This window comes from Agelaius tricolor, unplaced genomic scaffold, assembly GCF_023055355.1.
Source record: "Agelaius tricolor isolate 1412-34295 unplaced genomic scaffold, bAgeTri1.0.p SCAF_1, whole genome shotgun sequence".
Classification (NCBI taxonomy): domain Eukaryota; kingdom Metazoa; phylum Chordata; class Aves; order Passeriformes; family Icteridae; genus Agelaius; species Agelaius tricolor.
Window position 1 is genome coordinate 110,136,456 of NW_027269261.1, and position 24,441 is coordinate 110,160,896.

General features: G+C 37.2%; 1 protein-coding gene across 2 annotated transcripts in view; it reads left to right on the forward strand.

Annotated features, from left to right (window-relative positions):
* Positions 1-24,441, forward strand: part of SUPT3H (SPT3 homolog, SAGA and STAGA complex component) — a 254,945-nt gene that overhangs the window by 170,032 nt on the left and 60,472 nt on the right. For both annotated transcript variants that reach the window (XM_071447257.1, XM_071447268.1), the window contains exons 4-6: positions 193-279; positions 1,444-1,534; positions 3,171-3,307. In XM_071447257.1, coding sequence (XP_071303358.1) covers positions 193-279; positions 1,444-1,534; positions 3,171-3,307 — 315 coding nt within the window. The remainder of the gene's footprint in view (positions 1-192; positions 280-1,443; positions 1,535-3,170; positions 3,308-24,441) is intronic.

Below are 24,441 nucleotides of genomic sequence, written 5' to 3' on the forward strand. Positions count from 1 at the left end.
GTTATTCACTTTTTGGCAAGCAAGACTCGAGTGAGTGACACCTTTGAGAGTCCCAGCTTGAGTTTTAGTGCACAGCTTATATTTTGCTATGGACAACCATGCAAAATATTATCCGAATTTATTTAAAACAAACCCCAGCGAATAAAGTTTTTAACACTGAAAAGGCCATCCTAATTTATTCATTTATTTTAGTTGCAGCAAGCAGCTGAAGTTTCTCAGATGAGAGGAGCTCGAGTCATCTCTGCTGAAGATCTCCTGTTCTTAATGCGCAAAGATAAGGTACAGTACTTAGACGGAAATTTCTCATTGTATGTAGTCAGCTGCTTTTGTGTTTTCAAGTGCTTTCTTAACCTTTTTAAAGGAATCCATCATCATGAATACCTTTATTTTAGAAGTATAGTTGCTCTGCAATTATATGTGATCAAGCATGTTATAATCATTCTGTAATATCTGAAATAAAAATTCTTTATTTTCCTATAGCTTCAATTATCAATTGATTTTTTTTTCCTAAAGCTTTAGGGTAGATTATATGCGTTAGAGCTCGAAACAATTTCTTAATAAGATATAAATATTGATCCCTATACTTTATGTCCCTTTAATTAAAAATCAATAATTCTGATTTCCCCCTGCTATGAAGGGTGTCAATGTGATGTCTGACAATGTAATCATTATAGTTTTGTTATTTAGACTGTCTATAAATCCTCTTTATTTTATTTTATAATATTTTTCCTGTGTTTTATCCCACTAAAATCTCCAAATTTAGGTATGGCCTTGCTTTCTCTGGATAGTAAGTAGAGCAGGTCAACAAGGGAAAAAAATAATTTTCTCTGCTCACATTTAATAATTATTAAAAAATTGTCAGCTGTTTTTAATTACAGTATTTATTCTTCCTTTATGTTCTTTTCTTCCTTAGTTTCCCTCTTTCTCTCACCCTTTTCTCCTTTTTTTTCCTTTCCTCATTTGACAGGTGAAACCTAATGAACAAAACTATTTCAAAATTAAACCCCACTAAAACATGAAAATAAGTTGTAGTTTCTTTATCTGATAAAAGCTGTAAGGTTGTTCTGAAAACAGCGATTGATATGGAGTCAAAGTTCATGTAAATGTGCATTTCTAGCCTAGAGTTTCCAAAGTAAGCAAACATTTTGGAGCTCCACAAAGAAGCCCGATATCTGAATTTCTCATTTCTGAAAGTCAAACTCATTTCTGTCTCACAGCAAAGTACCAAAGAGCTCAAATAAATAATATTTAATATGGATTTGCTACTGTCCTGAGGTACTTTCTATGTATGGATTTTCTGCAGAATTTAAAATGAAAAATATTTTAAAGGTTATATTTACTGAGTAATGTGCTACACGTTTGTATGTTTGTGTGTTACAAAGTTTATTAAATAAGAAATAACTATGTAATAGTCATGAATATAAATGTATTTTTTTCTCACAGAAGAAGCTTCGAAGGCTACTTAAATACATGTTTTTTCGAGACTACAAGTCTAAAATTATCAAAGGAATAGAAGAAGATGACATCCTCGAAGGTAGAAAAAAAGAAATTACTTAATTTGGGAGAAGCTTGATGTCTTGTAAAAATACTGAACAGCTCAATACATAGTATTAATGTCTTGCTTGATAGAGACACAAAAATAGTCTCTTTGGAGGAATTTTGCTGAAAATCTCTGCTTTTCCATTTGAAATATGTGAGCATTTCATCTATCATCCAGATGAACAGTACGACTTTAATGTCAGAGCTCTGTTGAAGTAAGAAACTAGTCCTGATTAAAGGGCTTATTGATTTCAGCATCTGTATTTTAAATGTACCACCTGCAATTGAATGGACATTTGTTAAATTATTATCAAAAGGTTTTGATATTGATATTTTTACATGCTTTAAAAAAATAAACCCTTATAATCTGAAGTTACTGGATATTAATATATGATGTGGGTGGTTTTTTTCAGTGTGGTTTAACATTTTATACTTTAAATCTCTAGTTTAAATAATGGGAAACACTTTTGTTTCTGCATTCCATGAGGAAGTCACAGTTTTTATTACCCATGCATTTAAAGGAAAAGCACTTTGAATTAAAAATATATTAATTTATGCCGTATAGTTTCCTGGTTTAAAGTTTTGTTGATTTCTATTCATATTAGAACCAACATTTCCATTGTAAAAAGTTAAGTTAAAACTTATCATGGCAAATCTAAACCTTACCATACTGTTATAACATCTAGCAATGTCCACACACAACTTTCTGTATTAAACTTTCTTTCTCAGAGCCTTTTATTATTTTTTTCCCGTACAATGAATTCCTTGTGTTTGGTTCCTCTGAGCATCCACATTGATGCTAGATAAACACTGTATTTCTTGCTTTGACTTCATCAAGCAGTGGAGTTTTTGTCAGCTCATTTGAGATTTAATTTGCCTGTGGCATTTTATTTTCATGTTTTGTGTGTGCAAGCAATCTAGCAGTATAGCTTCTTACCTGGCAGCTTTGGGGTTTTAATACTTTAGTTTGTGTCACTACTTAAAGCAAATAAACAATTCTCTTAAGCCTTTTAGATGTTCATGAAAAGCTTCCTAAATGCAGTTTATCCTGGAATTAAAGAATGCCTTTTCTAGTAGGCTTTGATAATAAAAGCCATTAATTTTCTTTTGTGAATTTAATGCCTTTATAGATGCTCTGCTGTTAAGAACAACAGCGATCATCTTGCCAGCGCAATGGTCCATCACCTCTGGAATTGCATCTTAGTGGTCGTGTTAGAGTTTGCTTGAGGGTGTAGATAATGAGGATATTCTGCATGTGTTCAGGGAAGAACATTTCCTCAATATATTCTGCTCTGTGACTCAAGTTCTTTCTACCAAAGAGGGGTTGTTTCCTCTAGAGCTGTGTCCACTGTGGACTCTTTGGTGAGAAGTAATGATATATGGGCAGCAGATTAGTTTTCTCTAGATTCTGAAAAACTACTTCGTTATACTAAAAAATACTAAAGATGATGTTTTGCTGTTACTGGAGCAGAGCAGTGACATCACCTTGTTCAGGTAGCACAGCTTGTGTGAGGGGCACAATAAAGAGCAGGCCTTTTCTGCTCAGTGCTGGTTCTAAATCATGTCACTCTGAGTGATGCTTGGAGAAGCCAAATAGGTTAAGTTTGTTGTTCTTGCTTGTCTTTATGAAGACAAATTCAACAGCAATAACACCAACAAGCGGCAGAAGCTGGCCCAGGACTTCCTCAACTCCATTGACCAGACTGGAGAGCTCTTGGCCATGTTTGAGGATGATGAGATTGATGATGTCAAGCAGGAACGCATGGAGGTAATTCTTTCCTTTTACTGATACCCAGCAGAGAAACTGTGAAACATTTAATACATCATGCTGCTCTGATGCCTTTTTCATGCTACACATTAAATCATTGTTACATGTTTTTTCTTTTGCCCAGATGGTCTAAAGAAATCCTATTTCCATATTTTTCCTATTCCTTCAAATGTTTCTTGATATCTAAGCACACATGCTGAGAAGGAAAATTACAGAAGAGTAGTTATGGATCTTTCTGTCTGCTGTGTATTTGTATTTCCTTCCTGTAGAAAGCAAATTCTATTTATAAACATTCCATGCACATTCTTCACAACAGTATTTTCCTTTCTTATTATTTATCTTCTTATCAAATGGTTCCAATAGCATTTGAGGACTCTTTTCATGTAACACAGCTCACAGATGAAGTTAAAATATTCTGTGCAAACATGCTTGTGTATAAACTCTTATATCCATCCTTTTGAGTCCTATTTTCTGTACTATGTAGTTGTGAAAAATTTTGACTACATTAAAAAATGCAGTGCTACATGACCTCCATAAAGCTAGGTGGGATTGAGAAGCAGAGTAGCTGTGTCAGCATGGAAGTCTGTGGTTTTGACTAATTTTCTGTGGATGGGCAGGACTACCCTGGCTTTTTGGTAATCTGGTCCACAGTGAATGCAGAGAAGAGTCCTTCACCCTTCTTCATGCTCAGTTGCTCAATTCTTCCTCATGTTTTCTGTAGGCAACTGGATGTCAAGGGCAAAATTGTGCTGCGAGCACACTCACAATTCCAGAGAAGTATTTGAGCCAATTTCCATCCATTTTCAGACATCAACATACAGGACAAGACTGTTGGAAATTTGATATTTGTACAGTGATTTTTATACCCTTTCAGTGCTGGAAGGTGGGAGCTTTGGTTTGAGTTCCCTTTCAATGCTGAGGTCGCTCATGTGTTTGGTAATATTTTTGTATTTAATATTTGGCTATTAAGGCTTAATTTCCCTTTCAGGATTTCATGGAAAATTATAAGAAATAATGGAATTTTTATCCTGTGCTAGTTGTAATTCTACTTTTTTTCTTCTTAATGGAGCCTCTTTTCAGAACTCTTGAATTTCCAATCTGCTTTCTGCTCCTTTCTGCCCTGCAATGGGAAGAAATCAAAACCTAATGAAGAACCACTTCTCTCTAAGAATTTTTTAAGGAACAAGTCCCATTTCCCCCCAGCTAAGAATTTGTGTCATTGAACAGTTGTATCCAACCACTGTTTGTATTTTGGAAAATGATGGTTTCTCTTCTTCAACCTCTTACTTATTTATTTATGCAGAATGTTATGTTTTACATAAAGGCAGGCAAATCCTTTGAGCTTGTACACACAGAAATAGATAACAGCATTCTTCTGAATGAATGTGTTATGTGCTTGACTTTGCACTCTCTTCTGTTCTTACAGAATAGTATTTTTCAGGTCTAAAAAGCTTCTCAAGTTGATAAAAGTATGAAGTTCTCTGTTGTAGACAATGGAAAATCTGAATCTATGTTTTTCTGTCAGGGAATGTGGGTCTGTAATCAGATATTTTCCTTTCATTGAGTATATGTTTTGGGTCTTGTCACTAGACTGTAATCCATGAACTGTAGTGTGTGTGTGCATTAAATATAAAAAGTAATTCTTCTCTCTTGCTTGGCTTAATTACATTTTGTGAACTCTTGACCTGTTTCTATGTTAAAAAAAAAAAGAAAAAATCAAGGTCTTATTTTAGAATACATTAAGGAATTATATACAGGTATGAAGCCAGTACTATCTACTTCCTTTCTTATTAGTCTCTAAATCTAATGACAAAACATGAAAGACTGTTTGAAACATGCTGCTCAAAATGTTTAATGTATTTGTGGCTTTGTTTTGTTTGGGATTTTCTTGTCACTTTGAGGTGAGTGGACAGGAAGCAAAGATAGTAGGAAATGTGATCCATTCCTAAAGAAAGAGTTGTTAGTGGATGGGCTAATCTCCTGTATCACATTTTCTTTCTTCAGTAGATTGTTTAATCCACACTAAATTCTAGAGGAAATCCAATAGACAATTTAACAGGGTTTTTTAAGGAATTAGTGTACTTAAATCATGAACTTCAATCTAAGGGCAGTGCTCCTTTTAGGTATCAATTACCTCAGAAATGTTTGGTTCTCTTGGTTTGGACAACCATAAAGGATTTCAGTTCCACTTTGCCTTGGGCCAAAATCATGCTAAGCTGTCCAGAATAGATGATAAATGTGTATTTCTGATGTCATTATGGGCTAAACAGGATATGATTGTTTAGCAGTATGGTTTTAGTTATGATACAAAATGCAAATATTGTTTATACTCATTCTTTCTAAAGCATTTCATAAAATTAGAGCTAAGCTTTCATGTTGTTGCCTGCAGTGCTGTGGGGTCCATTCCATATCTGCACCACAGAGGAGTCAGGAAAGCTCTGAGCCATTTTGGGACATTACCAAAGGAGAGCAAACAATTCTACACTTCTTTGACTGAAATACAGCCACCAGCACTGCCATATTAAAAGCAAAGGACACTCATCTATGATTGTCTATAGAATTTACTGGTGTACCCCGTGATTTTAATTTGAAGCAAAGGGAATGTCTCTGGCAATACCAGCAATGTGCAAAGGGACATTGATCCAAGGTGGAATGCTATTAAAATACTCTTTCTACAGGGTGGAAATTAAGAACAGATTTCACACTACTTTGTCATAACACATGATTATTTTATCAATACATTGTGATAAGATGACTTTTTATAAAAACTGCAATAATAGCATTAAGTAGAGGCAAACCAGCCAACTGTATTGGCAAAATCAAAACAAAATAAAAACTGGAATAGCACCTCTGTCTCACTTCATAACTGTTCCTATCCTACTCTCCTGAGACAGCAGTAAAGCACCAGTGACATGCTGCTCCTCAGAGTAAGAACATTTATAGATGGAAAAAGTGATTCTCATTCCTGGATCTAACTGAACTCTGCACGGGAAGGAGAGATGGATCACAGAACTGGTCTGCATAATGTGTGCCAGTCTCTTGAGAATAACACATGTGGTGGCAATCTACCCACACTCCCACACTCCTTTTTTATTGCACAGGTTGGGCTGTGGAATAGCCAGAGCTGGTGGTGCTTGGGAATTCAACTTCCCTTCCTTTGCCCGTACTATGACAGAATCCACAGTAACTGACACCTTGCAAGAGGATGGCAATTTGGCTTTCCTCTGTCTCTTAGCAATCATTTAGAGAGGAGAGGTGGTATTCCTGTGGGATGTGGCTGAATTGGTGGGGCAAAAATGTCCCTGTTCATTTAAAATCTTTGAATTTTTCCTTATTTTGCAGTTCAAGTAGACTTGGAGTTTTAGGTGCTTGTGTCCTTATGTTGCTCTTCTGAACCTCTCAGGTTCCTGACCATAGTTAAACAAACTGCAGATTTGGCTGTGATTTTGTGAATAGTAACTTCAGTTCTGCTGCTTTTTTTCTGTGAGAACCACTATCACATTCTCATGTCATGTCATTAAATCAAGTGTAGCTATTTAAGAACTTCAGTCAATGTCACTGCAAAGCTGACATCTCTCTCATTCTTTAAATATCCATTTTTTATCATTTGTTTTATAGCTTTAATACTCTCACCCTCCAAGAAAAAGTCTTCCCATCAGAAGTCTGGACTGACACACAAAAGAATTCCTAGAGCATCATGCTTTGAGTGCTCTGTTTCACTTGAGTTCCCATAGGATTAGGGGAAACACCATTCACTTGTCACTCTGACTGCTAGTTTAAGGATACATTTCCAACACTCACATGTTATATGGCAATAATTCAGTTGCAGTAGCTGCCATAATGCTTTCATAGTACATTGCAAGTTTGAATAAACAGTGGAGGGAAGATAACTTCCCTACAAGAATAGACTACCTTAAAGCAGGCTTGAAGCCAGCAAAATGGTAAAAAAATCCAAGTTAAATCCCTACTTTCTGATTCTTTTGCAGGGGGGTTGGAACTAGGTGATCTTTTAGGTTCCTTCCAACTCAAAGTATCCTATGATTCTATGATTTAAGGTCTATTGTCCTATGAATTGCTGAATTGATATTTAAATATAAATTCAATTGCTGAAGTGATACTTAAAAACTGCAGATGCCTATTTTTATTCTAGGATGTTCATTTTGGATGTCATTTTTTTAGTGCTGCTCACCAGTATCTTGTCTTAGTGAGAAGTCTCTAAAGCTCGCAGCAATGCAATGGGCTCTGTGCAAAAGATGGTAGATCACATTAAAGTGTAGGTAGAATATATAGTTTTTTACATTTTTTTTAATTACTCCTGTTTAGTTTTGTCTTTTTTGAGACAGAGTTAATTTGTATTTGCACAAGACCTCAGAACACACCAAACTGCATCTTGAGATACAAGGAATTGTGCTCTGGGAGTTCACTCTGTTTCAGTCTTAGAAATATGTTGGACTTACAGTAAATTACTAACCTACACAGTGACCATGAGGATTCCTTCCTGCTGGAGTATCATCAGCAGCTTTTGAGTGATCATACTTTGACCTGAGCAAGGTCACATTGTCCCAGACAATGTCCAGCTCTGGGGCCCTCAACACAGGAAAACAAGGAGCTGTTGGAGCAGGTCCAGAGGAGACCATGAAGATGCTCAGAGGGTTGGAGCACATTTCCTGTGGAGCCAGGCTGAGAGAGCTGGGGGTGTCCAGCCTGGAGAAGGCTCCAGGTAGACCTTAAAGCCCCTTCCAGACCCTGAAGGGGCTTCAGGAGAGCTGGAGAGGGACTTGGGAAGTGCTGGGACAAAGGAGAATGGCTTTAAACTAAAGGAGGGTTGATTTAGTTTAGACATAAAGAAGAAACTTTTTACAATGAGGGTGTGAGGCACTGACACAAATTGCCCAGAACCGTTCAGTGTGAGGTTGGAAGGGGTTCTGAGCAATCTGATCTGCTGGAAAATATCCCTTTTCTCTGCAGGGCAGAGGGACTAGGTGGTCTTTAAAGGTCCCTTCCAACCCAAAACATTCTATGACTGTAAACTCCTGGGAGGCAGAGAGGCCAGGAGCTCTCCCCACCGCATCGTTTGGGTGTGACCACTCTCTTAGGAGATCATTAGCATGGACAGAGGTTGCTCTGTGGTGATTGCCCTTGGACACAAGGCATGGACTTGGGGTCTTTTAATTGGGAGAGTGAAAATTGGAGGGCATAAATGCATAAATCAGAGAAAAGTAAACAACTGTGAGCTCTTCTTTACAGGGTGGATCTGGAAGATGGTGTTGAAGTTCTCAAATTCATCATACAAATTTGGAAAAGATGTACAGAGAAAACAATCAGGAAGTGATTTAGGAAGAACTCTGAAACCTTTTAGTACCACTATGCTCATTTCACTGGCCAAAATTATGCCAGTGTGGGAGGGCAGGTCATTAGTCTTTAGGGAGTATCTGATTTAAAGCCCATATGGAAAGTAGAGACAACACACACTTAATAGAAACTGCATGCTGGAAGACAAAGTAAGAAGTTTTCTTTTACCAAGCATCAATTCTCAGTGCATGTCTCTTTTGCTCTCCAATTTTGATAATATATCTATTTTTCTTTTCAAATAATTATTTTTGACTTCCTTGCTGAAATCAGATTCAAGTTGACAGAATCTATATTTTGGGACAGAATCTTTGGATTTAGTTGAGTGCTGGCTTCTGTTATCTCCCAAAATTGTGCCCAAATCAAATAAATTATTACTTTTTAGAATCACAGTTTATTGACCATAAACCTTCTTTGATTTTAACATCTACACCTTAGGAAATAATGTATTCTTGGGTAAGATTTGATATTGTAATCCCTATGGGGTTTTTGTACCGTTCTTTACCAAACATTGTCAAAAATTGGCAAAGCGATGCCAGTGGCAGGACAGAAGGACAAGCTGTAACATTAAATCCCTTAAATCTTGCAATTTTTATGGACTAAATAATTGCAGCCCTAAATGCAAACCAGTATCATCCTCACCTGTGAGTCCTGGCCAAGAATAGAAAAGGATTTATAGTGGTTAAATAACATACTCAAATTCCTGTCCAAGGACACAAGAGTCCTGGTACAGTGAGGAAAGCAAGACCAGGATCTCATTTTCCCACTCCCTTAAGCTGTTTTGAGAGCTCCATTCATCACTTCCACCAGTTGGGCTGAATTTCACTTAGTGGTACCTGCCTAAAAGTTTAAACATCCCAGAAACTGAGGTTGGCTTCTGTACTCAGAAATGAGAAGGAAAAAATCCAGGGGGAAGTTAATTTCTTAGATCAGAGGTAGAAATAATTTTATTTTTTCCAATTTTTATTCCTAGAAACATCTGAGTTACATTTCAGTGTACTTCATCAGATGTTAAGAAAAGTACTTCAAGTGCCTCCAGGATGATTCTCTTTGGAGACTCAAAATCTGTGTGTGCTGTGGGACCTTGATGTTATAAAACCCTTGTAATTATGATATAAAATAGACTTTAGGGTCACACCAGCTCCCTATATACTGTCTACTGCTTTTCATTTACAGATGCCAAGATTAAAAAGAACTTACATGAAGCATCAATCAACAAAAAAAACTTTATTCTCTAGCAATGGAGCTTTTTTTTCAATACTGCAAAATGGAAGTTAGGAATGCAAATATAGAAGGAATTAATTCCATTGCATCAGTCCACCAAGTGTTTCCAGATGAGTGCAAAGCACAACTGGTAGCAACTCAACTCTAAATTTGCTGTTTTGGCATCAAAGAATTTGTAAGCATTATTTGGTATAAAAATAAGCCTGGTGGTATTAATGGTTTCTCTGATTACACATTGCTTGGGAATGTTTGGGATAGTGGGAAAGTGCTGTTTCTCTTGGGCAGTGATTGAATTGGTTAAAAGTAAACAGAAAATAAACAGGAACAGTTTTTTATTATTATCTGTATGGCTGTAAATGCTGTGTCATTCTCTTGGAATGGGAAAAAGCCCCTGAGTGGAAAAGATTTCTTGTCACAGCCAGTATCAATCAACTTTTTCCACTGTTAAATCTAACATTATTGGCTTTTTCTCACATTGGGGTTGCTTGCTATGGTTACATAGAGTGGCCTGTTTGTTTGGATCTTCAGTCATGGGGTTTTTGAGCATTTTAGTGAGTGTTGCTCATACTGCAAATCTAGGCAGCTTTGCTGGGAGGGCAAGGTGTTATTTGCTTTTCTGTCTTTTAGTTCTTTGAGTATTTTTTTGCCACTGTTTACTTTCTCTGAGGAAGAGGAAGATTCAGGGCTGTTGTAGTTTTGACACCCAAATGACTGTGTCTCAAATTCTGGAAGGAAACTTTATAGATATATATTATTTATATCTCTGATTAAATGTAGACACACATGCTTATAAATAGTATTTCCATGGAGCATTTGATTAGGAGCCAAATACAAGACTAACAAAGCATTCTTCTTCTGAGTGTATTTTAACATGTTTAACATGTTGCTTAGCTCTACTTATCACCCTGTATTGCTACTCATGACAGAGTTATTTTTTATGTAAACTTTGGAGAATTGGGAACAAGGATTGATGCTGAATTCTGACAAAGGTCCCATTGGTAGGAGGTTATTGAAACTCTTGTTGTAATTTAAAGTAATTACATTTGTGCTAATAGCCATTTGTATTTTTGAGGTTGTTAAGAGGTGCAATAATGCAAATCTTGTCTACAGGACAGGCTGTAACTCAGATACTTTAGGGTGGAAGTTATTTTTTCAGATCTCTGAACCTTTATGTAGCAAATGGCTGTCTTTTAAGTTCCACTAAGCCTAATATTGAGGTCCTTTCTAAATGAAGAGGAAACAACAACTGTTAATTTCTTATGGTAAGATGTCAACCAGGTCTACACTGAGAACAGTTCTGTCCTCTCAAGTTTTTCAGAAGGAACTCATCACTTGCATAAAACCATTTTTGAGACTATTTTGCACAGGATTCACAAAACTCAAAAATCCATGGAGTTGTAACACAAATTAAAATTATATAAGAATTTCAAATGCAGTATTATTCTGAGTGATACTAAAATGTCAGCACAGAGACCCTGTATTTTTGGCAGCAATCTTCACAAACACTTGCTCCCCTCAGTCCCATCTGGAAAACTCCATAGGCAGGAGCACCTTGGGTTGTCAGCCACTGTGTGACCAAGCTCTAGGACACCCCTGAATTTCTCTTTCCTTCCATTTAAAGTTTCCAATCACAAAAATCTGTCTGTGGAAGAAAATAATACCTTCTAACAAATGAAGACAATAGAGGAAGGCTCTCTATGGCATGAAATAGAGGGCAGTTGAGGGTGTTCTTCTGTTTCAACTGCTGCAGAAAAGAAGGGTGTGAGGTGTAACAGGCAAGGTCCTGGGTTTAACAGAGAGGGAAGATCACTCACAAGCCAATATAAAGGAAAGGAATTGTTTCTGCTTCATCCATAGGAGGCTGATGCAAGACCCTTGGCCTAAGGCTGTGCCAGGTTCATTTATCTGAAGGTTCATTTATCTCCTATTTCTAGACATCAGAGGTAGAGCAGAGAACCCTTTTTCCCTTTCCTTACCCTGTATATCCACTAAGGGATTAGCACTGTCTTTCCCAGTATTAAACTCCAGCCAGGAACTAAAACCTGCTTTGAATCAGGCCCATGGGTTTACCCTGCAAATACCTCCCACAAAATGACTGAGAATCCTTTTCTTTCTCACTGGAATTTGCCCTCTAACAGCAGACTGAGCAAACTGTGTGTCATCAGAGCCTCTCCAGCCAGTCTGCAGCACACAGACAGCACAGAGGAGCATTGGAAATAGTTTTCAGGCTGCACTCCAACTAAATATAGCCAAAATGAGCTCAGATCTATTGAATTGCACCACTTAAAGGGGGGAGTAATCTATAGAGGGTTATTGAATACAAAGATGTTGCATTTGGTTACAGAAGTGCTTGAGCCACAGATCACTGGGTGCTGTATGACTGTTGAAAATAGTTATCATAAGCTAGTTTTGTAGTTATACTGATCATACCTTGCTACTGCTGGAACCTGGGCAAAACAGAGATTTGTTCTGTCTCTCCTTTTGTATATTTAATTCTTCTTTTTCTGCTTTTAGTTTTGGTTTGGCATTTTATTTTTTTTTGTTTTTCCGTCTCACCACAGAATTAACCAAGACAAGTGCAGTTCTTCTCCTCAGAAATAAAGAGGTCAGTTTGCTGGTTCCTGGGCTATGCTGTCCATAGTATTTGATTTCATTCACATAGGATTTTGTGAATATTACTATTTCATTGAAGTCAGAGAGGATTTCATGAACCGCAGGCATTTAAGAAAAAAATTGAGAATCACTCGATTCACTCAATAGTCTCTATCTCCATATTGTCATCTTCCTTTCAGTGAATTCCAGACCAAAATCCAGCATTTCACAAGATTTGATTACCTATTACCCAGTTACTGTGGTCAAATGTTGTCATTTTTTTGTTCACATTTACAAAGCCACAAGGGGCCAAACTTTCCCACCTATATTTGCGCTTAAGTTCAGATATCACAAGGAAAGTCAAAGGATCTGTTGGTGAGGTGAAGGTCATTAAGGTAATCCAATAGTAAACACATTGCTTCCTGGGGAATGAGAACTACCAGCATTTTTTGTTTTAAAGCTTATTCTGATAGGACTTATAACTACAAGCTGCACTTGTAACCTGACAGACTATCCCTAAGATAGGAACCTCTGGCAGATTTTTTCATAGGGGATGTGATTTTAGTACTGAGAGTAAGAATAAAAACACAAGTTTAATGAAGAATACAAGCATGCAGGTTAATGTGATTTTACTTTCATCAGTTTTCTATATAAATTAACAGGAAGGAACTAAAGTGAGCACAGGACATTTCAGAACCAGAGTGGTTGCCTCCCCTTGTACTGCATTTTCTTGAAGCATAAACTGACAGAGGTGAGATTAAGGTTAGATATGAGAAAGAACATTCTTTACTGTGAGGGTGGTGAGACACTGGCACAGGTTGCCCAGAGGAGTCATCCCTATCCCTGGAAGTGTCCAAGGCCAAGTTGCATGGGGCTCTGAGCAACCTGGGATAGTGGAAGGTGTCCCTGCCCATGGCAGGAGATTGGAACCAGGGATCTTTAAGGTCCCTTTCAATCCAAACTATTCTGTAGATTCTATAATTGTCTTTATGCATTCAACTCAGACATGATTAGCTGCTGGATCTTACAAACTAAATAAAAGCAGTAATTCATTTCATGGCAAATAAATACTGAGTCACAATCCAGAGCAGTCAAATGTGTGGAAAGCAGGCCTGGCATTCACAAGGACCTTGTTGACAGGCTGGAGAAATAGGCTGACACGAAGGTCAGCAGTAGTAAATGTGGATGCTGTAACCCCATGCAAGGGTACAGCGCGTGGGGCAGCCACGTGCTGGGCTGTGTCAGCAGAGGTTACCAGCAGGTCAAGGGAAACAATGATTCCCCATGATCTGGCACTTGTGAGACCACATCTGGAATCTGTGGCCTATTTTGTGCTGCCAAATACAAGAAGGACTTTGAAATACTGAAGCAGAGGGTCACCAAGAAATATAGGGGGTACATATGATGAAAGACTGAGAGACAAAAGCTTCTCAGCCTGAAAAAGAGGAGGCAAAAGGGACATTTCATTGCTGTTTCCAACTAATGACAGGAGGAGATGGAGCCAGACCCTGCTTGGATGTGCATGGTAAAGAACAGAACTTGAACTGATACCTAATAGGAGAAAAACTGCTCTGATCAAAGATTGGAACTGGTTGGCCAGAGAAGATGAGGAAGTCTCCGTCTTAGGAGGTACCTCAAACTTGGCTGGTCAAGGTGCTGAGCCACTTGATCTAATTGGACCTTTTTTGAGCAGAGTCAAACTAGAGATCTCTGGAAGGCCCAAAAATTTTCTGGATTAAATTATTCTACCATCTTGTGATCCTGCACTGAAGTTTCCCATTTCAGATATTAAAATGGCCGATGGGGTGGAAATAGAAGAGCTTTTATAAAGCAAATAGATGACAAACCATCTCAGATTTCTAAGAACTGTTTAAAAATCTAGGTAGCATATAATTGGACTTTCCAGCTTCTGCACTTTCTGTAATCTGTAGCTGCTGGTATTTCCTGGAATAGATGTTTTATGTACATAAGGAACAGGGTTTTCTGTCTTTCATTTTGTCTCGGTCACTGTGGTTTATTTTATCTATAATGTTGCTTGCTGTATTCTTCCGTAAGAATATGATCTGGCTGCTGTGCAAAATTGCACTTGGGAAGAGCTTCACACATCTGGTGCAGCAAAGGAACCAGGAGCAGCAAGATTTAAGCTTCCTAAGTGTCTGTTGAAATGGTAAAATACAATTAAGCTCTGCATGTTGCAAAATGGGAGATGCATCCACTCCCAATCCACCAGAAAAAGGACCCACAACATTTTCACAGAACAGCATGGGTAATGTGCTGCCATAGGTTATGCACTTGACCCAAGGCAGCAGGATTCCATTGGATCTTTAGCCCCTCAAACTTTAAATTTTGTCTTCTCTATTCTCTCTTTCTGCTCTCCCATCTTTGTAAAAATTGAAGATACCTAGTCAGGTATATGCTTTTATTAAATGGGTCAGAAAAGGTTCTTTTCATTTGGATAAAGAGGAAAAACAGTAGCAGATCTCATTTTCAGGTCGTTACCTTACATAAAGCCCTCATGGAGTGCATATGCAGAGTTTATTCTTACAGACATTCTTGTAATCAATATTTCGGCCTTTTAATAATCTGGGTTTTGCATTAAAATAACTTTAAAACATGACAAAAATTAGCCATTGCTCCCTCTTTGGCTTGACAAAGTACATCTACAGCTAGACCTAAATTTTCATGGAGGACAAGACCATAATATACTGTTACTAGCAAAAATGCTGACTTTAGATAGAGATGAAATTTTAGATAATATTTCATTATTATCAGTGAATTCAGTAAGATCTTGGTGAAGTAGGGGGCCACAGTTGAATGTGTGGGTTTATGTGTTCAGAAGTAGCTCTTAACTTTTTTATGGAGATAGTGGCAGGCTTTTGGAATTTCTTTGGCATGAGGAAGAGCACAGGATCTTCTTTGGTGTCTGTATTGTGTGTGCTACACTCCTGGTGTGCTATAAGACATTTCTACAAGAATGCAATGCAAAGTAGTCATACAAAAAATACACTGATGCATGTATTTTATTCTCAGATAATTCCTTAACATCTTTTCCACACTCTGCTTTTGAGTGGCACATGTGAGGGGCAGGGACAGGGACTCCTTGGTAGCAGTGTTTAAGTGCTGTTGAAACTTCGCCTCCGGCACTTCGGAAGCAATCATTAAGTTTGGGTTTCCATTTGATCAAACAAAAGAAGGACGGGTAGTCTCTGTCAGGGGGCTGGATTTTATTTCCCAAGGCTAACAGCCATTTCCAGGACTTTGTCAGACCTACTGAGAGTTTTTTCTCCCCCATTGTCAGATGGTATTATTTAAAATCAGTTCATCCACTTGTGTGGGATCCATATCCTATATCATACAGCGACTCTGACAAGAAGATGCTTTTACTGGGGGTGTTATTCAAAGCACTGTTGATTTTCTCAGGCTGCAGACATCTGCAGAAAAAGCTTGTAGAACATCCAGCATCTGGTATTGAGCCCTCACTCCTTACACAGACCATATCAAACAGTCTGGAAACGGAACACGTTCCCTACATCCGCTTGGAAATGACTTTTTTTGTGTTTATTGTAGATGTATTAGCTGTCAGCTCGTATCATCAGCCAATTATTTTATATCTGAAAATTGTAATAGCATCCTCAGATATACTAAAGTCAGGCAGATTTCCACCTACTAATCACACCCTTCTTAAAAGGGGAGTTAACTCTTGACATACCTCAAGGCTGGAGATCTGGTTTCTGCTTCCTGAATTTAGAGGAATGAATTGGTGAGATGGCTCTTGTGCCTTGCCAGTACTGGTACCCTGGAATTTTAAAAGAAGAGACAAAAATGCTGCAGAGGCAGTGGCATCTTTGAGAGATGCTAAATTTGACTCAAAAAAAGTCAGAAAAATTCAGAAACCCTGAGAAATTCAAGGTACCACCATTGAAGAGTAATTTTTCTCCAGGTTGTGTGATGGCATGAGAGTCTATGGCAGCTTCTAACAGCACAGTCAAGTAATTGATGCTAGACCGTGGCTGTTCGTGTTGCTACACCTTTAATTCTAAATACACTTCAATCTTCCAAGCTGTGCCTCAGAATCTTGGTATTAAAGATACTGTTCTTTGCATCCTAATGATGTTTAATTTTTAATTGTAATATTTTGAACTGAAAACATTTTTGCATTCTTCTGAGTAGGGCTATGTAGCTATTTAATTTTTTCTTTTTTTCATAGATCTTTGATTCACTTTGGAACCTCTTCACCTCCCTAAAACTCCCTAATCCTCCATTTTGGTTAACCTAGATATCCAGGAAAAATCTAAACAGATGTCAGAAATCCCTAGAAATGGGAACAGGTTTTGACTCTCAAAAACGAAATAGTTTCCATTTTCACATTAAATTTACAAAGCTTTCAGTGACCATCAACAGGAATATCAATCTTAACTGTGGCATGTATTTAATATTTATATAGCTGATTTTGAAAAAAGCCAGGGCTTTTTTTCAGGAGGAATTCTTCCAAAGTTCTTGAATTCAAAGCTTTCTGCCTTTAAAAAACCAACTGTAGCATAAAAGTAGAACCAAAAAAATAAAAAAGAAGAATTCTTTCTATATGGTATCTCTTTTCCCCTTCTGGAATTGACTAAATATTTTGCATGCTGAATTGAAAGGTGCTAACTCCTTTGAAAGGGATTCTTTTCACTATAAGCAATTTTAAGAATGTGTGCAGGGAACTGTGTCCTGATGTTTATTTCTGTACTGACTGATTGAATGAATATTATATTCAAGAGCCATTATTAATGCAGCATAAAAAATTGCGTATCAGACACTGCAAATTAGAAAGAAGAAAACTAAAATTCCCCAAATTTCCTTTTTTTTTTTTTTTTGACAGTCTGAATACTCTTTATGACACTTTTAATTGATGATTACAAATAAAGCAGTGACTGCTCTCCTATGATGGGGCTCAGAGAGGCTGTGCTGATTTAGAAAAACTGAAAATCCCAGCAGTTAGTTTAATAGCTCATAATTAAATTTACAAATCAGGTTTCATTTAAATGAATTATTTTAAAGTGATTTAAATTCATGTAATTCTACAGTGTGCAATTACACTGAAGACTGGTGCTATTGCTCTGAGTTTTATAATATTATGGCAATTTAAAAATGTTTCAAGATATTTTCTAATTATGCATGTGCCTTCAAATGATATAAAATTAGGCAAAGCTTTTTCTTAAATTATGGAGTCATAGATAGAATAAATGAAAGGAATAGAATAAACTGTAGAATCATAAATAAATATTTTTAAATACTCTTAGTAAATCAGAATATTCTACCTATAATTTCATAATTATAGCTGTGGTGCACTGGTAAAATTTTATGTGGGTATGTGCAGCTAATATGAATTCAAATTTAGAAAAAGGAAGGTCCAGTAGTTGTATATTTAGACAGTACATCAAAATCCTTACTTTTGGAACTAAAACCAGCATCCCATAGCCAGCTCTATTTATTAATTAGTGCTGCATTATTGAGTGTATTTGAGAATTTCAGAGGTCATTGGCATTCAGGTACTTTCTGAGGGATACGAAGATCTGTCTTCACTGAATCAAGTCTTGTTGCAAACTAAAGGATGTTTAAAATAATCACACGCATGTATGGAACAGTAGAAGTCTGCTGTAGGGTTGAGCTGAGGTGGTGTTAACATTAGCTCATTATATCAATATTTGTAAGATTCCGATTCTCCAGGGTTGTTTCTTTGGAACGCTGCATATATTCATTATCAGTTTAAACCATCAGCACAAGAACTGCCTTTGTCTTGGAAATATAAATAAAAACTTGTCAGTGGAAGGTGAGGACTCTTTCCCACCTTACAAGTGAAGGGAGAGTGTAACAAAGGCTGCAGAAGGCTGAAATTTCAGCTGAAAGTATTACTTTCATGGCATGTCCAATACTAAAAAACTTTAAAATATTTCACAAAAATGTTACTTCTAATGTAACATTGGTTTAAATTCTATATTACTTAAGCAAATATTTAAATATTATATTAGTTTTTCTGCATACTTGACATGAATATAATTCTACCTTCCTGCCAAGTATGTCAAAACCCAAATTCACTTCCATTTGCCAGGGTAAATGTTTATTTTGTTTTCCCACATAATGTGCTCTTTAAAGTGTCACCAGGATACCAAATCTGATGGCTTTTTAATAGAGACACGGTGGGGGTTTTTTGCTTTCATTAGGAAACAGGTTAAACTATCAGTGAAGCTAATGGTAATGAACCCATATACAGTAGATGCTCTTTGCTCTCCTTCCCCTCATCTCAGCACTTAAAAAAACCAGAAATTTGCATCAAAACTATTGTTATGGTACCTCATTTTAATAAATGCATGAAGGGTCTGTAGTAGGAAGTGATGCTGGCCGGGCAGAGCAAGAGATCTTGGATATGCTGAATGATTTCTTCTGTCAATGGTGAGCTGGGATGCCTCAGTAAAGCTCCCCAAACAACTTTTTGGTTTGTTTTGCCATGAAATGGGTGAGATTATTTAAGACAAAATTCATAGGGAGGTCACCATTAAAAAACTGTGTTTGCTACTTTACTCTTTGTGTTACAGAATGTCAGCCTATGCTTGTGTAGTTTTTCACCAGTTGGTGAGTTTGACTTTGACTTTCATGCTCCAGTCTTAGCCAACTAAAAAAAAAAAAATCTGTGTTCATGAATTAAAATCTTGAATTTTCTGCTTTTAAATAATATATCACTAAAGTTTCATTGAAAAGCTTCAGTTCTGCTTCTGATGCAAAATGGAATGTAACTGGTTTAAATATTGCTGTGAAAGTTCTATGCAGTTAATTTTTTTTTTTTCATTTTTCCTGGTTTTTTTTCCAAAGAAGGGAATGAGGATGTTTAATAAGAGAACTCCTCTAGTAGCTTTGGATGGTGAGGATTGTTTTGAATTAATGAGAGCATATGTTTCTTTGGTTTTATGTAAACGCTGAATAATTTTGTGGTGCATTTATCAATGGGCACGGTATAAGAGACTAACTAAATAGATTGTTCTAAATTACTCAAATTAGCTGATGGTTTAAATTAGCTAATTCCAAATGCTAAACCATGTTGTTAAACCCCAGAATCTTCATGTTATCCTTTTTTCTCTCTAACATTAGAAAGAGAAAAGAGAAAGTAGGGTGAAAAAAAGAAGCATTTGCCAATTAAACGAACTGCCTTTGGGAAAATGATCATATTATGATTCTATTTCTCATGTATATAGTGGAGATAATTCTCATAAGGCTACTGTGAAGACAAATTTGCATTTAAAGAAATTAAGAAACAATAATGAATAGCATAGAATTTTCTGCATAGTTAAAAAAATAACAATATTCAATATTTCAATTAACTTTTGACAAAGGAAATATTCACGTCGGGCCAAGTTCTGTTCTCAGTGATGGGAGCCCCAAGTAAAAGCAAAAAGAGCATAATGCTTTTGTTCAAAGCCTATCACTTCAGACAGCAAGTTTTTAATAATTTTTTTATTCTCCTTTCCTTACTCCTCATACCTGGCACATTGTGAGGTTTGACTGTGCTTTTTTTCTCCCCCAGCCTGTGCAAGCTGGGAACACACAGCTATGGTGCATTGTGGCATCACCACACACAAGCTTTGTGCTACTTTAGCATCAATCAAATAAAATGTCATCTTTGAAATGAGAATAAATATTATTAATTCAGCCTCCATTTGCACTCAGCCATGCTTGGATGTCAAATTAGTAGCAGAACCCAGGAAGGAGTTCTGAATTTTGAGTCCGGTTCTTTTGTAGGTCAGGAAGTGTGGACTGTTCAAAAGGCTGTTCAAAGAGCAGCCAATTTCAGCCAGTAGAGCTGAGACATCTCTCTGTTATAAATTGCTTTGAGAAACACAGAATCACAAAGATCCTCCATTTCCAACCCCCTGCCATGACAGGGACACCTTCCACTATCCCAGGTTGCTCCAAGGGCCATCCAACCTGGCCTTGGACACTTCCAGGGATGGGGCAGCCACAGCTTCTCTGCACAGCCTATACCAATGCCTCACCACTCTCACAGGGAAGAATTCCATCCTAATATCCCATCTCACCCTTAACTCTGGCAGTAGGAAGCCATTCTCCCTTGTCCTGTCCCTCCCTCCCTTGTCCCAAGTCCCTCTTCAGTTCTCCTGGAGCCCTTTAGGCTCTGGAAGAGGCTCTAAGTTCTCCCTGGAGCCTTCTCTTCTCCAGGCTGGACACCCCAGCTCTCCCAGCTTGGCTCCATAGGAAATGTGCTCCAGCCCTCTGAGCATCTTCATGTCTTCCTCTGGAGCTGTTCCAGCAAGTCCACATCCTCCTTTTATTGGAGACATGCACATCTCAAGCAATTCCTCCTGGTCACTGTTTTTCTAAGGGAAGCATTTCCTCTTTAGCTCAGTGTATGACTCACTTATTCCCTGAATTTCAAGATGTGATTTTTATCTGGAGTTCCATGTCTTGCAATTATCAAATTAGAAAGGCTTTTCCAAAAGACTGAAGCCCCAACCACAGAATTAGAGTCAGTGGTGTAAATACCACAAGTTGAGAAATGTCTCTATACTTCTCGTGTTAAGGAAGCAATACATTTTTGAGTACCACTCTGTATTGTTCTCTGGTTACACCAGACTATACCACACAAAATAAATCTGAGTAATTTTGCATTCTCCAGTCATATGCCAAGGAAAGAACATCTATGAGTATTTGGTACCATGTGTTTTAGGTTTAATTAATTAATTTTTATGTTTTCCTCTCAGACACTCATGAATACACTTACACAATTTCATTATAAAAGTTGATAGATTTGGACTTGTTGTGGGAAATGGCTGAGCTAAACTGCTTATTCATGTATTCTAGGTGCAACCTTAAATTGGGGGAGGTGTTTTTAGGGTGGCACCCTACAGATATTGATGTTAAATGAAACTTTGCAGGGGACACTACAGAATCAGGACTTCACCTCTAAGTTGAAAGACCCAATCTTGGCTAAACAAGTGGATTGCTGTACTGCACACCAAATTACTTATAAATATAGCAGAAATTTTGTGTCTTTTTAATTTGTGTATGTTTTGCCATTATTTTGGAAATTAGTCTTTAAAAAAAAAAAATTGAGATGCAACCTAACTCAAAAAGACCCCATTAATTATAAACCTTTTTCATTCTCTGACTGAAAGAGCATCACCTGCCAAGCATGCCTGCATGGATATGCCTGTAGCATTATATTGCTTCTAAATCTCCTACACAAGAATAATTACAATTATTCTTGTGCAGGATGATGAAAGAAAGGCAGGCATTGTGAGAACTGGCTGTTCAACTGGGAATGAATATAAGACAAGTCTGTTTTATTAAGACCAAGGGAAAAGACAGAATTATAATTATTTTTAATAAGATGATTCAAAAGAATATGTATTTTTCATACGGTCTGAAACTTACTCTGCTTTCTGCCAGTCAAAATTTTCCTTAATCTTCTTATGATCCTCTTTTTAAAATGAAGTTTCAGGAGGGCATTTCACAGTCTCTGTCAACAGACCTGATTAACAGAGTTAACCTTACAGGACCATGAATTTCAGCACAAATGTTTCTTACTAGTATGTACCTTGGGTTCATGTCCTTTTCAAGTTAAAGAGTGTGAGAACAATTCTCTTGAAGACTTCCTTTCATTTCTAATTTAACATTAGTGAAACTATCAGAAGTCTTTTTAGAAAGATGCATTGATAATGGCAATTAACAGGGCAGAGTTTTGCCATGCAATTTTTTTTTAATTAGGTTTATTCTTTTATTTGCATTTACCAGTTGAAGCCAGTGAGTGAGAGAGAGGTGGTCCCCAGCTGTTCCCAAACTTCCCTACTGCTCAGTTTACAAACTTTACTGAATGTGTTTCTGAACAAGTCGTGGCTCTAAATTGAGTAATTCTGGCCGTGTTGTAGCTGGGCGAACAGATAGAATATGTCTGGGAATTGAGTTTCACTTAAACTGAGCATGTCTAGGATTGATTGCCAGGTTAACTTGGGGCTGAAACAGCCCCCTTCACCTCCTGCCATTCCATTTGGATCAGTAGGAGCAGGACTGGATCTCACAGATCTCTCCCACACCCAGGACAGTGAGGAAGTGTGTGAGGTGTGTTTTGCCTGTATTTTGCCCCATAAACAGCCTTGGAGCAAAAGCCACTCCTTGAGTTTCTGGCCACAAGTCCAAACAGTGTGTCAGCTAAAGGAAATATTAAAAAATAGAATGTGATGGCTGATTTTGGCTGCCACTAAGAGAAAAAATTTAAAGCTCAAGATGCAAAAGAGGCTGCTTTGCTGTCTGTGTCTCCCACGCCTTGCAGTGATCCCTGCTTTGGTGACTGCAAGATTTACTGGTGAGGTGCTAAAGCTGTTTATATGAACCTCATTCATGAATGGATACAGAGGCTGGGTAAGGTTTCAGAGGAATGCTATCCAGAAGATATAAAGGTATCCTCATATTAACATGGTATGTAAAGTTTTTGATGTACAGCCAGATGGAAACCACAGGAAAGTGCTACAATGTCCTCAACCAGAAAAGTGAGGGAAGTCAGTAGTCTTGATATATTAATATATCAATATATCCCACATAACTTTTTTCATTTGGTAGCATAGTTTATCCAAAATTATTTTATGTTTTTTGGAAAGCACTGACAGAAGATAGCCATAAATTTAACACATAGTTTAACAAAATTCATGATGATGCATATTATGGAAGAAAAAAATATTTTCCTGTAGAAATCAAAGGTATTCCATGAAATGGAAATGTTTTGTTTCCAGGTTCCTGCCCCACATTTCAGACTATCAGTAATAAATTTAGACAAGGAATTTGGATATGATATGGAACTGGTTCAAATAAATACTGTATGTGTAGATTTTGCATATGTTCAAGGGCAAAGTATTACAGGGGCAGTGAGTCCCTGTCAGGAGGTCAGTTTTATTTATTCCTTAAGAAATGAGATCATAACTGCTGGGAATTAATCCATTCATTTTGTTATTGTCTTTGCAATTTCATTTGTTCTCTTTCTTCACAATTCCCTTGCAATTTTTTCATAATCTTAAATAGTCCTGCCAGCTCCCTTCCCCCCACTTATCTGCACATACTTTGCTGGATTACATGTCCCATGGTTCCAGGGAGATGAATGGAGTTAACTTTCAGCTGGGCACAAAGCTGCCCTTGTTTATTCTTGAATTGCTTGGAGATCAGAGCAGGAACTGAATTTACTGAGTCATTCTTCACTCTTGGCCCTTGCTTTGCCCTGAAATGGAAGGTGTTGCTCTGCTGGTGCTGGTGGTGCTCACCCCTCACTCATCACAGGAGGATTCATTTGGCTTTCTGAGGATGCCTGGGCTGTGCAGAGTAGACCTAATCCAGCATCCCTTGGGCTCCATTGCTGATGGCCACAGCTGATGAACTTCAGACAAATTCATGGATGTCATTTGTTCCATATTTTAAACACTGAGTTCAGGATGAAGTTACTCACTGAAAGTGTCTAATGTCTTTTTTGAAATAAAAGGACTTTAGATGACTAATTAGGTCTTTAGTTATTCAAGTAAATTCCATCTTTTGTCTCTGGACAGAAATTCTATAAGGAAGATTAAAATTTTAAAGTATATTTCAATTACTATTTAATATTTAATAATTCACCCTTTTTTCTTGTCATTTGCAGTTGTAGATCCTTAAAATCTGTGTAAAATTTGAGATTTTTAAGGTTGTTTAAGGTCTTAAACTCTGTTTATTGCAGGGAATTATACTAATAATACTGTGGAGAAAAAAAGAAAACTGTTTTTACTGTGAAAATACATTAAAATTGAGATCAACTTGATGTACCAGAAAAAGACCACATCTTTTCTTCTAATATTGGGAACATTGTTCTAATCACATGAGCACTCAAAGCCTTTATTAAATCAAAGGCCCTAAGTTGCTATGCAGATTTGTTCAGCTGCTACAGAATGTATGGTATGTTCTGTAAG